This window comes from Acomys russatus, chromosome 29 (assembly GCF_903995435.1).
Source record: "Acomys russatus chromosome 29, mAcoRus1.1, whole genome shotgun sequence".
In the NCBI taxonomy this organism is placed as follows: Eukaryota; Metazoa; Chordata; class Mammalia; order Rodentia; family Muridae; genus Acomys; species Acomys russatus.
In genome coordinates this window covers 40,617,948-40,632,463 of record NC_067165.1, presented here as the reverse complement: position 1 = coordinate 40,632,463, position 14,516 = coordinate 40,617,948, and the positions used below count along the sequence as shown (strand labels likewise).

At 46.7% G+C, this 14,516-nt stretch overlaps 1 protein-coding gene across 1 annotated transcript; it reads left to right on the top strand.

Moving 5' to 3' along the window:
* The first annotated feature begins 5,576 nt into the window (after positions 1 to 5,576).
* On the top strand, positions 5,577 to 13,093 carry Rbp7 (retinol binding protein 7). Its single transcript, XM_051172186.1, has 4 exons — positions 5,577 to 5,732; positions 7,709 to 7,887; positions 8,510 to 8,611; positions 12,865 to 13,093. The coding sequence occupies exons 1-4, from the start codon at positions 5,660 to 5,662 to the stop codon at positions 12,913 to 12,915; spliced, it is 405 nt and encodes a 134-aa protein (XP_051028143.1). The 5' UTR covers positions 5,577 to 5,659; the 3' UTR covers positions 12,916 to 13,093.
* The last annotated feature ends 1,423 nt before the right edge of the window (positions 13,094 to 14,516 follow it).

Here is a 14,516-nt window from a genome sequence, read left to right as displayed (position 1 = left end):
CAGTGTGTGACTGTTCCTAGGCCTAACACCACCGGTGCTCCGGGCACAGAAAGCAAGTCAAATGCTTGCCTGGGTTCAAAGGTGGAGAAAGGCTGCTTTTCAAATCAGGTGTCTTTCCCAGAAGCCATCATAATCCAAGGCTTCATGTCCTTAAAACCAACCCTTGGCAGCTGGCTGTGATGGTGCACGCCTTTAATCTTAGCACTCAGGAGGCAGAGGCAGGAGGATCGCTGTGAGTTCAAGGTCAGCTTGGTCTACAAGCAAGTTCAGGACAGCCAAGGCTACACAGAGAAACTGTCTCGAAAAGAAAAAAAAAAAAGATTCCAGTGATTGGGTTAGCCTTGAGCTAGTTTGGGTCGTCTATGGAATTGAACAAAGCTCCCTTGATGGTCTTGTTTCCAGACTGCAGAGGGTGGAGCCAGGGATGTGGGAAGGTCACCAGCACGCTCACAGGTCTTCCTTGGATCAGCACCAAACTCCATCAAAGGAAGAGATCCCACTCCACACGTCCTCATTTCCCATGCAGTTTCTCTTCAGGAGGAGCCCCATCCAGAGCCCCGTCCTGTCTTTAATTTTATAATTGAGTTACCAGGGTTAAACCCAGGGTATAGAGGCAAATACCTTCTTTCTTGCCTTTCGTTTCCTTTCCAGTGATAATTTCTAGAACGAAAGTCTTGGAACTGAACAAGAGAAAAGTGATTCAGGAGCCTGTGTGCCAGTCAAGTCTCCATCCCCTTCAGCTGGCTCAACCCTGTCCGGAATAGGTGGCCTTGCCTCAAGCTGGCCCAGAGCCCGAGCAACCGGCACAAAGGCTACATGGATTATTAGTTCCTCCTGCGGCATTCCTTTTTAGTACAGGCTTGAGAACAATGCGTTTGTTAAGGCTAGGAAGTCGGCACTGTTCTTGCCATGTCCTGTTTCATACTCCAGAAATCTGGGCAGAGTTCACAGTTACGTATCCTTCAAATGTCAAGGTATGCCTAGGCCAATTGACATAAGATAGTCAACAGCCCTTTCTGGGCAAGTGGATCCCCCCACTGGCTTCTCAATAAAAAGGGCATTTCTCCTTTGGAAAAAGTCTCATGCATTCATTCAGTTAGTCAGTCAAGCATGTATTGAGCACATGCCAGGCATAGTGCAAAACCTGGGAACATGGTAGTGCTAACTGACATGGATAAAGTCTCTGTTTTGCAGGGAAACAAAGGCATATACTAGTAAGCTTTTCATTTCTAAGGCCAAATGCCTTCGAGAAACAACGTAAAGGAATAAGGGATTCTTTTTGGCTCACAGTAGTAGGTGTTTTAGTCCATCGGATTTGAGTAGGCAGAGCAGAGTTGCCTACATCTTGACTGCCAGGAAGGAGAGGGAGAGAGAGAGAGAGAGAGAGAGAGAGAGAGAGAGAGAGAGAGAGAGAGAGAAGAGAGAAAGAGAGAGAGAAGAGATCGACTTCCTGTACATGTAGCCCTTGCTCCAACTTTTTTTTTTCCAAGACAGGGTTTCTCTGTATATCCCTGGCTGTCCTGGACTCACTTTGTAGACCAGGCTGGCCCGGAACTCACAAAGATCCGCCTGCCTCTGTCTCCTGAGTGATGGGATTAAAGGCGTGTCCCATGACACCTGACTCAACTTTTTTACTCCATAAGCCCCTAACCTATAGGGTCAGGACACCCACATCCAGGGCAGGTCTATGGGAGAGCTCACTGATGCTCCCAGGGTGCTATTCCAATCTCCCAGGCACTTCTCAGTCCAACCTAGTTGACACTCAAGAAATATCATGGCCGGGCAGTGGTGGCACACACCTTTAATCCCAGCATTCAAGAGGCAGAGGCAGGTGGATCGATGTGAGTTTCAGGCCAGCCTGGTCTACAAAGTCCAACCAAAGCTACACAGAGAAACCCTGTCTCAAAAAACCAAATAAATAAATAAATAAATAAATAATTTTAAAAAGAAGCCCAGCTTGGGGCTGGAGAGATGGCCCAGAGGTTAAGGGCACTGATTGCTCCTCCAGAGGTCCTGAGTTCAATTCCCAAAACCACTGTATACATAGTAATAAATAAATTAATTAAAAAAAAAAAAAAGCTAGGGGGAAGAAAGCTGGGGGGAGGGGGGGCTGTGGTGGCGCACGTCTGTAATCCCAGCATTTGGGATCTCTCTGAATTCAACAAATTGAGTCCAGAACAGCCAAGGCTACACAGAGAAACCCTGTCTCAAAAAAAAAAATATATGTATTTGTAAATTTTAAGATAAAAATATACATGAAAGCCGGGCGTGGTGGCGCATGCCTTTAATCCCAGCACTCGGGAGGCAGAGGCAGGCGGATCGCTGTGAGTTCGAGGCCAGCCTGGTCTACAAAGTGAGTCCAGGATGGCCAAGGCTACAGAGAGAAACCCTGTCTCGAAAAAAAAAAAAAAAATACATGAACACTCTTCTGAAAAAATGACTGTCAGAGGTTTTGAAAAAAGCCAACTTCTTTTCTGTTCAAGTTCTTTAAAACATAAAAGTTATAAATGGAGCCGGGCGTGGTGGCGCACGCCTTTAATGCCAGCACCCGGGAGGCAGAGGCAGGCGGATTGATGTGAGTTCGAGGCCAGCCTGGTCTACAAAGTGAGTCCAGGATGGCCAAGGCTACACAAAGAAACCCTGTCTCGAAAAACAAAACAAAACAAAACAAAACAAAAAAAAAAAAAAAAGTTATAAATGGGCCAGGCATGGTGGCCCACACTTGTAATCTCAGCACTCAGGAGGCAGAGGCAGGTGGATCACTGTGAGTTCAAGGCTAGCCCGGTCTACAAAGTTAGTCCAGGACAACCAAGGCTACACAGAGCAACCCTGTCTCAAAAAACAAACAAACAGGGGCTGGAGAGATGGCTCAGAGGTTAAGAGCACCTTCTGCTTTTCTGAAGGTCCTGAGTTCAATTCCCAGCAACCACATGGTGGCTTACAACCACCTGTAATGAGATCTGGTGCCTTCTTGTGGTGGGCAGGCACATGTGTAGGCAGAATACTGTATAAATAAAAAATAAATCTTTAAAAAAAAAAAGAAAAACAAACAAAAGCTATAAACAGAGAAAACAAAACAGCACCGTCAGTAATAATAAAGACTTTCTTCAAAGCTATAACTTGGGGTCCCGACCCCAAGATGGCTCGGAGAGTAAAGATGCCTTTGGCCAAGTCTGCTGACTTGAGTTCGATTCCTGGGATCCACACAGTGGGAGAAGAGACTTACATCCCACAAGTTGTCCTCTGATTCTTCAAATGCATATTGTAGAGTGAGCATGGGTGCATGTGCATGGGCCAGAAGGCACAGCAACAGATCCCCTGGAACTGGTGCTGTGCATGGCCTGGAGTTGCAAACAGTCGTGAGCCTCCATGTGGTTGCTGGGGACTGAACTCAGGTCCTCTGACACAGCAGCAAGTGATCTTAATCACTGAGCCACCTCTCTCCTGCCTCTGCCTCCCACGGAATGGCATGGTAGGACGTCTGGGAGACAGTATATATGAATGATGTCCGTGCCTGATATTGTAGACTAGTGCACTTTTCCTCCTCTCTACCTTTCTCTGTTATAGCGGCTAAATCCTGGAGACTACATCTCCCAGGCTCCCTTGCAGGTAGCAGTGGTAATTGACATGTTGGGTCAATGTGAAGTAACTGGAACTGTTGTGCTGAGGAAGTTAATGCTGCAGGGATAATGGTATGTGGCACCTCTTTTTTTTTTTAACTTATTTTATTTATTATGAATACAGTTCTCCACCTGCATGGATGCCAGCACATCAGAAGAGGACATTAGATGACATTATAGATGGTTGTGAGTCACTATGTGGTTGCTGGGAATTGAACTCAGGACCTCTGGAAATGCAGTCAGTGCTCTTAACCTCTGAGCCATCTCTCCAGCCCATGTGACACCTCTTACTCCTTCCCACCTGGATGACCTCTGAAAACCAACTCATGACGCTAAGATCAAAGCCAGAGGCAACAGTTGGCCACTCAGGGAGACAGGAGCAAGCAGATCTCTGTGAGTTCAAGGCCAGGCTGGTCTACAAAGGGAGTTCAGGACAGCCAGGGTTACACAGAGAAACCCTGTCTCAAAAACAAAACAAAACAAGGCAAAGCCGGGCGTGGTGGCGTACGCCTGTAATCCTAGCACTTAGGAGGCAGAGGCCGGTGGATCGCTGTGAGTTCGAGGCCAGCCTGGTCTACAAAGTGACTCCAGGACAGTCAAGGCTACACAGAAAGACCTTGTCTGGAAAAAAAAAAAAAAAAACCAAGGCAAAAGGTCACCAGACCACACAGACATCCATTCTGTGTCACTGAGGTGTCTAGCCATTATAGAAATGCTGTGTAAGAGGCTGGGATATGGCTCAGTTGGCTTTAACCCATAAAGTTCTGCACTAAAGTCGAGCACCAGGGCTGAAGAGATGGCTCAGAGGTTAAAGAGCACTGCCTGCTCTTCCAATAGGTCCTGAGTTCACAACCACCTATAGTGAGATCTGGTGCCCTCTTCTGGCTTTCAGGTGTACATGCAGGGCAAAACACTGTATACATAATAAATAAATACATTTTTTTAAAAAGCTGAGCACCATATAAAATAGGAATGGTGCAAAGGTGTGATACACACCTGTTATCCAGCAGAGGTAGCAGAATCATAAACTCACAAAGTTATCTTTGGTCAACATAGTGAGTTAGCAGCCAAGCCTGAGCATGTTACATGGTACCCTGTCTCAGAAGCGAGGCAGGCACTGGACAGGTGGCACAGCTAGCTGTTAAGAGCACTAGCTGCTCTTTCAGGGGACCTGAGTTGGGTGCCTAGCATCCATGGAGTGGGGTGAAGATGGGTGAGGCTGCAAACGGCCTGTAACTCCATCTCCAGAGGATGTACCCTCTACTACACTCACAGACACATGCATATTAATTAAAATAAAAATGAATATTTATTTTATTTAATTTTATTTATTTATTTTAAATTTTATTTTTAAAGATTTATTCATTTATTATTATGTATACAATGTTCTTCCTGCATGTATACCTGCACACCAGAACAGGGCACCAGATCACATTATAGATGGTTGTGAGCCAATCTGTGGTTGCTGGGAATTGAACTCAGGACCTCTGGAAGAACAGCCAGTGCTCATAACCTCTGAGCCATCTCTCCAACCCATAAAATGAATATTTATCTAAACCTGAGCAGGGTAAAAGAAAGGAGTTCCTATTGGGATGTCTGTGTGTTGCCTTGGGCTTTATGCACATACTGTTATTTGTGGCTGACACAGTATTTTATGCCATGAGTCTAAAAACAAAACAAAACAAAAACAAAAACATTCCTTTAACCACTACCATTGGGGCAGGGAAATATAGGGTGACCTGTGACATACTTTGGGCTCAGAGGCCTTTGGAGTTAAACGACAGGACAGAGAGTCTCAAGGGAAACAGGGCTTGCCAAAGTAGGGTAGGGCAGGAGTAGGGATGGAGCCAGGAGCACGTGGGAAAGGAAGCTAGGAGGGATGCTTCCTGCAGGGTGCTTCCAAGGCTCCCCACCCCCAGCTTAGCTGTCTCCACCTGCTGTCCCCTTGGGCCCCATCCTGTCCCCGCCCCTGCCACATTGACAATATAGGCCTGCACTGCCTGTGACTTTCAGGCTTTGGCTGCCGACCCCCACTGACCATGCCAGCAGACCTGAGCGGCACCTGGAACCTTCTCAGCAGCGACAACTTCGAGGGCTACATGCTGGCCTTGGGTAAGACCGGTCGGGTTGTGCAGCAAAGGGGACCACGAAAGAGAGCCAGGTTCTAGCCTCGGGTCTTGGGGTTGAGTGCAGGCAGCCTGTCTTGTCTGCTTGTTTCAGGTCCTTCTGTCTCCTGTGGGTTATGTACTCGGCTGGTCACTCCCTGCCTTTGTCCCTGAGTCCCTGCACCCGTCTGTCTTTGGCCCCTCTATCCATCCTCTTTCCTCTGTCTCCCTTGTCTGCCGCCAAGTCGTCTCTGCCCACCCCGACCCTGTCCCTCCCTCTGTACCACTCTGCATCCCTCTGCATCCCTCACTGTGCTTGTATTCCTGTCTACCCAACTCTGCATGGGGACCATAGGGATCAGCTGTAACCCCTGGGCAGAGTCGGGCCAGGACTCTGAACCAGGCTGTTAAAATCTGCGCAGGAATTCAATTCCCCAGCCTGGCAGACAGAGTCAGCAGGGTCTGCCCTTACATGCGGTGGGAGAGTTGGGCTCTAGACCCTGAGTTCTGAGGCCACCAATGAGGTGCATGGGTGGACGAGAGGGGATCTAATCACTGTCCCTGCCTCCCAAAGGTCCCTCTGTACCGCATGGCGCTGCTCTGATTCTAGCGATTTGGCCGATTTTAGCACCTATTATTGCTTGTAGAGTCCTCTTAATGATTGCCAGGGCTTCTGCTGGGATTCATTTGGTTTATTGGGATTTGTGTGTATGTTTTGAGATAAGAGTTTTTTGTTGTCGTTTGTTTGTTTGTTTGTTTTTGGTTTCGAGAGACAGAGTCTCTCTGTGTATCCTTGGCTGTCCTGGACTCGCTTTGTAGACCAGGCTGGCCTCGAACTCACAGCGATCCACTTGCCTCTGCCTCCCAAGTGCTGGGATTAAAGGCATGCGCCACCACGCCTGGCTGAGATAAGGTTTTACAGGTCAAGCTGGCCTGGACCTCACTGGTCTCAGCCTCTAATAAATACTACTGTCTCAGCCTCCCACGTGTAGGGATTACAGGCTAAACTACTATACGTCCATACACTTGCTTTTTTTTTTTTTTTTTTTTTTTTTAACAAACTCTTCCCTTTTACCTTCAAGCAAATAGAATGAATTCCAACACACACACACACACACACACACACACACACACACACACACACGCACACACACAACAGTAAAAGCAAATTTGAAAAAGTCCTCTAGGGGCTGGAGTGCTCACCAGCTGCTCTTCCTGAGAACCCGTCTGGTTCCTGCATGGCAGCTCACAAGCATTTGAAAGCCCTATTACAGGGAATCTGATGCCCTCTTCTGTGGGCACTGAAGACACATGGTACATAGACGTGCATGCAGGTACTTACACATACATATTAAATAATTAAATAAAAATTGTCAAAATTCTCGAGTCAAGCATGGTGGAACACACTTGTAATCAAATACTTGGAGGTGGAAGCAAGAGCATCAGAAGTTTAATGTTAGCTTCACTGATAGAACAAGTTCAAAGACAGCATGGCTTCTATAAGATCCTGTTTTTAAAACAAGCTGTCCTCTGACTTACACATATGTGCCCACACATAAATTAAGTTAATGTAAAAAATTAAAGTAAAAAGATAAAATGGAAGCTGGGCATGGTGGTGTTGGCCTTTAATCCCAGCACTTGGGAGGCAGAGGCAGGCAGATCACTGTGAGTTCGAGTCTAGGACAGTCAAGGACACACAGAGAAAGGTCAGAGAGATGGCTCAGAGGTTAAGAGCACTGCCTGCTCTTCCAAAGGTCCTGGGTTCAATTCCCAGCAACCACGCGGTGGCTCACAACCACCTGTAATGAGATCTGGCGCCCTCTTCTGGTCTGCAAGCAGACATGCAGGCAGAACACTGCAAACATAATAAATATATAAATCTCTTTAAAAAAAAAAAAAAAAAAAAAAAAAAAAAGATACACAGAGAAACCCTGTCTCGAAAAAACCAAAGCCAAAAAGATAATATGAACAATAACTTTTCAGGTATTGACTTTGCAACTCGTAAGATCGCCAAGTTGCTGAAGCCACAGAAAGTGATAGAACAAAACGGGGACTCCTTTACCATCCACACCAACAGCAGCCTAAGGAACTATCTTGTTAAATTCAGTGTTGGAGAAGAATTTGAGGAAGATAACAAAGGCCTGGATAACAGGAAGTGCACGGTAAGGGGTCAGGGTCTGGCTGAGTGGTAGGGCTCTCGCTCAGGGTCCACAAGGCCTGGATAAGATTCCTAGCACTGTAGAAGAGAAGAGAAGAGTCTAGGCTTGGGGCTGGAGAGGAGGCACATCACTTACGAGCACTGAGCACTTACTGCTCTCATAGAGGATGAGGGGCTCAATTCCCAGCACTCACATGGCTCCTCCCAAGCACCTGCAGTTCCAGAACACACTCTTTTTTTTGTTTGTTTGTTTTTGGATTTTTTTTTTTTTGGTTTTTCGAGACAGGGTTTCTCTGTGTAGCCTTGGCCATCCTGGACTCACTTTGTAGACCAGGCTGGCCTCGAACTCACAGCGATCCACCTGCCTCTGCCTCCCGAGTGCTGGGATTAAAGGCGTGCGCCACCACGCCCGGCTCCAGAACACACTCTTATGACTTGTGTGAGCACCAGGCATGCACACCGTGCACAACATACATGTAGGCAAAACACGCACACATAAAATTTAAAAATTTTTAAAAATGTAACATTGGCTGTTCATTTCACAAAGTTAACACTGCATACAATCTATCGGGTAATATTTAAGGACCCTGGCTGGAAAAGCATCCTTTCTTTCTTCCTTCCTGCAGAGCTTGGTTACCTGGGAGAATGACAAGCTCACTTGTGTACAGAAAGGCGAGAAGAAGAACAGAGGTTGGAGCCACTGGATTGAAGGGGACCAGCTCCACCTGGTACCCATCACGTTTTGTTCCGCTAAAAACATTGTTTGGGGTAGCAGGAGACATCAAATCCCGAGTGCTGGGATTAAAGGCGTGCGCCACCACGCCGGGCTCATTTATTTTTATTCATGTGTACATGCGTGTATGTATGTGCACAACATGGGTGAAGTGCTCGCAGAGATCAAAAGGGGACATTGGATTCCCTTGGAAATGGAGTTACAGGTGGTTATGGGTTGCCCAGTATGGGTGTGGGGAACTGCACCCTGGTCCTCTGCAAGAGCATCAAGTGCTCTCAACTGCTGAGTCATATCTTTAGCCCCTTGCTCTTATTGTTAATTACATTTTTTCACTACTTAAAAAATAGTCAGGGCGGGGCTGGAGAGATGACTCAGAGGTTAAGAGCACTGGCTGTTCTTCCAAAGGTCCCCAGTCCAATTCCCAGCTCCCACATGGTGGCTTACAACCACCTGTAATGAGATCTGGTGCCTTCTTGTGGTGGGCAGGCACACGTGTGGGCAGAATACTGTATAAATAATAAATAAATCTTTTAAAATAAAAAATTATCAGGGCCAGGCCATGGTGGCACACGCCTTTAATCCCAGCACTTGGGAGGCAGAGGCAGGTGGATCGCTGTGAGTTCGAGGTCAGCTTGGTCTACAAAGCAAGTCCAGGACAGCCAGGGCTGTTACACAGAGAAACCCTGTCTCAAAAAACAAAACAAACAGACAATGTCAGAAGCCAGGCATAGTGGTGCACACCTGTAATCCCAGCACTGGGGAGGCAGAGGCAAGCAGATCTCTGTGAGTTCCAGGCCAGCCTTGTGTAAAGAGCAATTCTAGGCTGACACAGAGAAACCCTGTCTCGAAAAACCAAATAGTATATTTTGATCACATTCTTTCCCCTACCCCAAATCCTCCCAGACTATCCCTATATCCCTACCTACCTGACTTCATATTCCTTCTCTGAAATCAAAATGACACCCCCACTCCCCAGTAAATAAAGAGCAAGCAAACAAGCAAGCAACAGACCATAGCAACAATAAAAACATGAAGTCATTTCACATTGGGCCACTCCTCCTGTACATGAGGTATGTCTGGGAATGCAGCTGACCTACCCAGTGCTGAGGAAAATGATTTCTTCTCTCCCAGAAGGGCAGGGGTGGGACCTCGCACCATTCTTTTCGGCATGCTGGAACTTGTCTGCCTTGAATTCATGGAGGTCTTGTGCGTGTGTGTGTGTGTGTGTGTGTGTGTGTGTGTGCGCGCACACGCTACTGCAGTCTCTGTGAGGGCATGTGTGCATCAGCCCTGTTGTGTCTGGGAGATGCTGTTTCCTTGGAGTCACTCCCCACCGCTGGCTCTTTCAATCTTTCTGCCCTTCTGAATAGTTCTCCGAAGGATGTTTTCAGGCATCCCATTCAGGACTGTGCTGAGCGCTCCAAGTGCTCACTGTCGCCCATTGTCTGATCTGGGGCCTCTGTGTCAATTACCATCTACTGCAAGAGGAAGAAGCTTCTCTGTTGAGGGTTGAACAATGCACTGATCTGAGTCCCAGAGAAGTGTCCTCTATTCTTTTTTTTTTTTTTTTTTAAGAGATAATAGCAATGTTTTAAAAAAAAAAAAAAAAAAAAAAAAAAAAAAAAAAAAAAAAACAAGCCCATTGCCAGTCAGGCAGCGGTGGCGCAAAAGCCTTTAATCCCAGCACTTGGGGAGGCAGAGGCAGGCTGATCTGATCGCTGTGAATTCCAGGCCAGCCTAGGTCTACAGAGTGAGTCCGGGACAGCCAAGGCTACACAGAGAAACCTTGTCTCAAAATAACCAACAAAACAAAACAAAAATGTCTATTGCCTGTTGGAGTATGGTCTGGTGCTTTGTATTTAATTTCTTCTCCCATCCTCAGATTCTTAGTCACTTAACCTAAGTATTGCTGTTTAACCTTGCCTAAGAAATTACTCCTGATTGGCTGATTAAAAGGCCTAAACCTAGGCAGGGCAGAATGGGATAGGTGTGGCCGAGGTTCATGGGGTTTTGAGAGAGAAGGAAGGACCTGGGGGAGGGCAGGGGGGGCGGAGACAGGGAGAAGGGAGGAGGAGGTAATGTCTGCCGTGCCCCAGGTGAATTAGGACTATTCTAAAATATATTACACATTTGTGTCTTTATTGATTGTGAAAACGGGTAAATATTACCACTGTAATAATAACAAGCTTAATAATAAACATTTATTAGGCCATAGCATTAAACTAACAGCAACAATTGCCAGTCACCCTACCCTTCTCAATCAATTTTATTTGCTTTTGTAAATTGCCTTCAGGATATTCTGCCTTTTTATTCAACCCAAGAACATTTTCCGGGATTGGAGCCATAGCTCCATGGTTAAGACCACAGTTTGCAGGTTCAATTCTCAACGTGCGCAATTGTCTGTACCTCAAACCTCAGAGGATCTAGTGCCCTCTTCTGGCCTCCTGTGGCTCTGCAAGCATATGTGCACAGACATAAATGCAGACAAAAACACCCACACACATTAAAAATAAGAAAATATGTAATATTTTTTAGAGAGCATTTCCTAGGGCCTAAAGATAGCTTAGTGGAAGAGCAGATGATCAGGTATTGCTTCTGCAGAAGACCTGAGTTTGATTTCTAGCACTGTTAGGTGGCTCAACATTCCTCTAACTTCAGGTCTAGGAGATCCAACGCCCTCTTCTGGCCTCTGAAGGTAACAGCACTCATATACACATACCCTCCCCCCACCCACAGACACACAAATATACGTAACTAAAAAATAAAAATAAACCTTAAAAAAAGAACATTGTGGCCGGGTGTGGTGGCTCATGCCTTTAATCCCAGCACTCGGGAGGCAGAGGCAGGCAGATCTCTGTGAGTTCGAGGCCAGCCTGGTATATATATATATATATACTGTATAGCTTTCTAGATAGGTTTTCTGCTGAAGTCACCATGTATTTTTTATTTATTTATTTATTTTTTACTTTATTACTTTGGGGTTTTTTGGTTTGGTTTGGTTTTTCAAGACAAGGTTCCTCTGTGTAGCCTTGGCTGTTCTGGACTCTCTTTGTAGACCAGGCTGGCCTCAAACTCACAACGATCCACCTGTCTCTGACTCCCGGGTGCTGGAATTAAAAGCATGTGCCACCACGCCTGGTTTGTGTTTTGTTTTTATTTTATTTTTTCCATCTGGCTGATGGACTGGCATCTAATGAAGCATTACCCTTGGTTTAAGTGTCTAAGAATGCTGTTTCAGGGGCTCGGGGCCCTCACAGATGTGAGACCACATCTGTAAACGGAGCACTTGGGAGGTAGAAGCAGGAGGAGTAGAAGTTCAAGGTCATCTTCAGCCACAGAACAAAGTGGAGATGAGCTTTGAGTACGTGAGACCAGGCGGTCTCTGCTATCAAGCCCATGGTGCGTCTGCGTCTTGCTACCTCAAGCGGCCAGAGGCGCTGCTCACTGCCTCTTGCTCCTTCGGGTCCTTATTTCTTCACAGAGGGACACTGGTTTGTTTCACAGCCAGAGCTTCATGACTGCACGTTACAGCCGAAACTAGGCAATAGTTCTAACGTACAATCTAGAAGGTATAAAATTCTGCTCTTAGGAAGTATAAAACAGGAAAAAAAAAAAAAAAGAAGAAGAAGTATAAAACAGCCGGGCGTGGTGGCACACACCTTTAATCCCAGCACTCCAGAGGCAGGGGCAGGCGGATCACAGTGAGCTCGAAGCCAGATTGGTCTACAAAGCGAGTCCAGGACAGTCAAGATAGCATAGAGAAACCCTGTCTCAAATAAAATAAAACAAAAGAAAGTATAAAACTAGGGCTGGGTATGGTGGCACACACCTTCAAGCCTAGCACCCGGGAGGCAGAAGCAGGCAGATCTTTGTGAGTTTGAGACCAGCCTTGTTTTTCATAGTGAATTCCAGGACAGTCAGGGGAATAGAATCGCCCCCAGCCCCCTGCCCACCTCCCACCCCTGTCTCTCTACATACACACATACATTATATTTTATATATATATATATGTGTGTGTGTGTGTGTGTGTGTGTGTGTGTGTGTGTGTATCTTTGTGGGTTTACACTATAAGGATTAAATTGTTGGACACTCACTTGGTCTCAGAGTGGGAGAAGTCAGGGTGGAGAAGACCTTACATTTGGTGTCAGGAGACCAAATCCACACACACACATTTGGAGGCCATCAGACATCTTGGGAATGCGCATCAACATTTTTTTTTTCTTTCTTCTTTCCTCCCTTTCTATCCAGGAAATGTTCTGTGAAGGCCAGGTGTGCAAACAGACGTTCCAGAGGGCCTGATCCGCGCCTAGCAACAGAGCCTACCTGAGGCCACCGCTCAATGCTGAATTAGTCTGTGGAAGGAGCAGGTGTTTGTCTTGGTTTGATGAAGGGTCTTGTAATTAGAAAGATGTCACACAGCCTGTACTAGAAATTATTTGATTGCAAGACAATTTCAGCCTCAATAAAACTGTCCAAGTGACATTGATTTTTTTTCTTTCTAAATTTAACATGACTTCTTTCTTTTTTTTTTAAATTGTGCTAAGTATACTCTATTTAAAAAAAATATTTTATTTAATTTTAATCTCTGTGCATTAGTGTGAAAGTGTCAGGTCTTGGAGTTACAGACAGTTGTGAGCTGCTATGTGGGTGCTGGGAGTTGAACCTGGGTCTTTTGGAAGAGCAGGTAGTGCTCTTAACCACTGAGCCATCTCTCCAGCCCCCATGACTTATTTCTTATTTGAGACAGGGTCTTGCTGTGTAGCCCTGGCTGCCTTGGAACTCACTATGTAGACCAGGTTGGCTGTGAACTCACAGAAATTGGCCTGCCTCTGCCTTTACCTCCTCAGTGCAGGGATTAAGGCACGTGCTAAACCCATTGTTTTAAGGAATGTCTGAAAGCCTGTTCCCGTGTGCAAACCACCCATCAGGAAACAAGACCTAATTGCTGCCTCCAGAGCTAGTGAGAAGCTTCTGGCAGGATATGGGGTAGCAGAGGTGGGCTTTAGGCTTGGGCTAACAGGAAGCACTTGAGCTGAAAGGCCAGGGATTTGTCTGTTTGTTTGTTTTTACTTAGGGTCTCAGGCAGTGGATGCTGGCCTCGAATTTGTAGTCTCTCTACCTCAGCCTCCCAAGTGCTGATAGTACTGGTGTGCTGCGTGCCACTTTGCCTCTGGCTTGCCCTCCCTCGCCCCAGGACAGGGTTTCTTTGTGTAGCCTTGGTTTCCTAGACTCACTTTGTAAACCAGGTTGGCCTCGAACTCACAGCGATCCGCCTGCCTCTGCCTCCCAAGTGCTGGGATTACAGGTGTGCGCCACCATGCCTGGCATCTGGCTTGCACTTCTCCATGTAGCTCGGGGTCATGTTCGAAGGCCTGCACAGCTAACTGAGCACACGGAGTACATGGGTAACGAGAGAAGCAACTGGAATGGCGGGGGGGAGGGGGGTCGCCAAAAACCTTGAATGACAAACCTTAAAAGTCAAGAGTTTGGGTGGCCAGAGAGATGGCTAAGGGCACCGGCTGCTCTTCCAAAGGTCCCAGATTCAATTCCCAGTACACACATGGCAGCCAAAACCATCTATAACCCCAGTTCTAGGGGACCCTACACCCTTTTCTAACCTCTGTGGGTACCAGGCATGCATGGAGCACATAGATGTACATGCAAGCAGAATTCTCATCCACATGAATAAAAATTGGGGCTGGCAAGATCGCTCAGTGGGCAAAGGCCTTTGCCCTCAAGTCTGACAATGTGGATTCAGTCCGTGTGTGCTTTATGGCATATGTCATGCACACGCACGCACGCACGCACGCACGCGCGCATCAGTCAGACTGGTCCCCAACCTAAGAGGAAGGTCACAATAAAAAGGTGTGATGAGCCGGTTGTGGTGGCGCACACCTCTA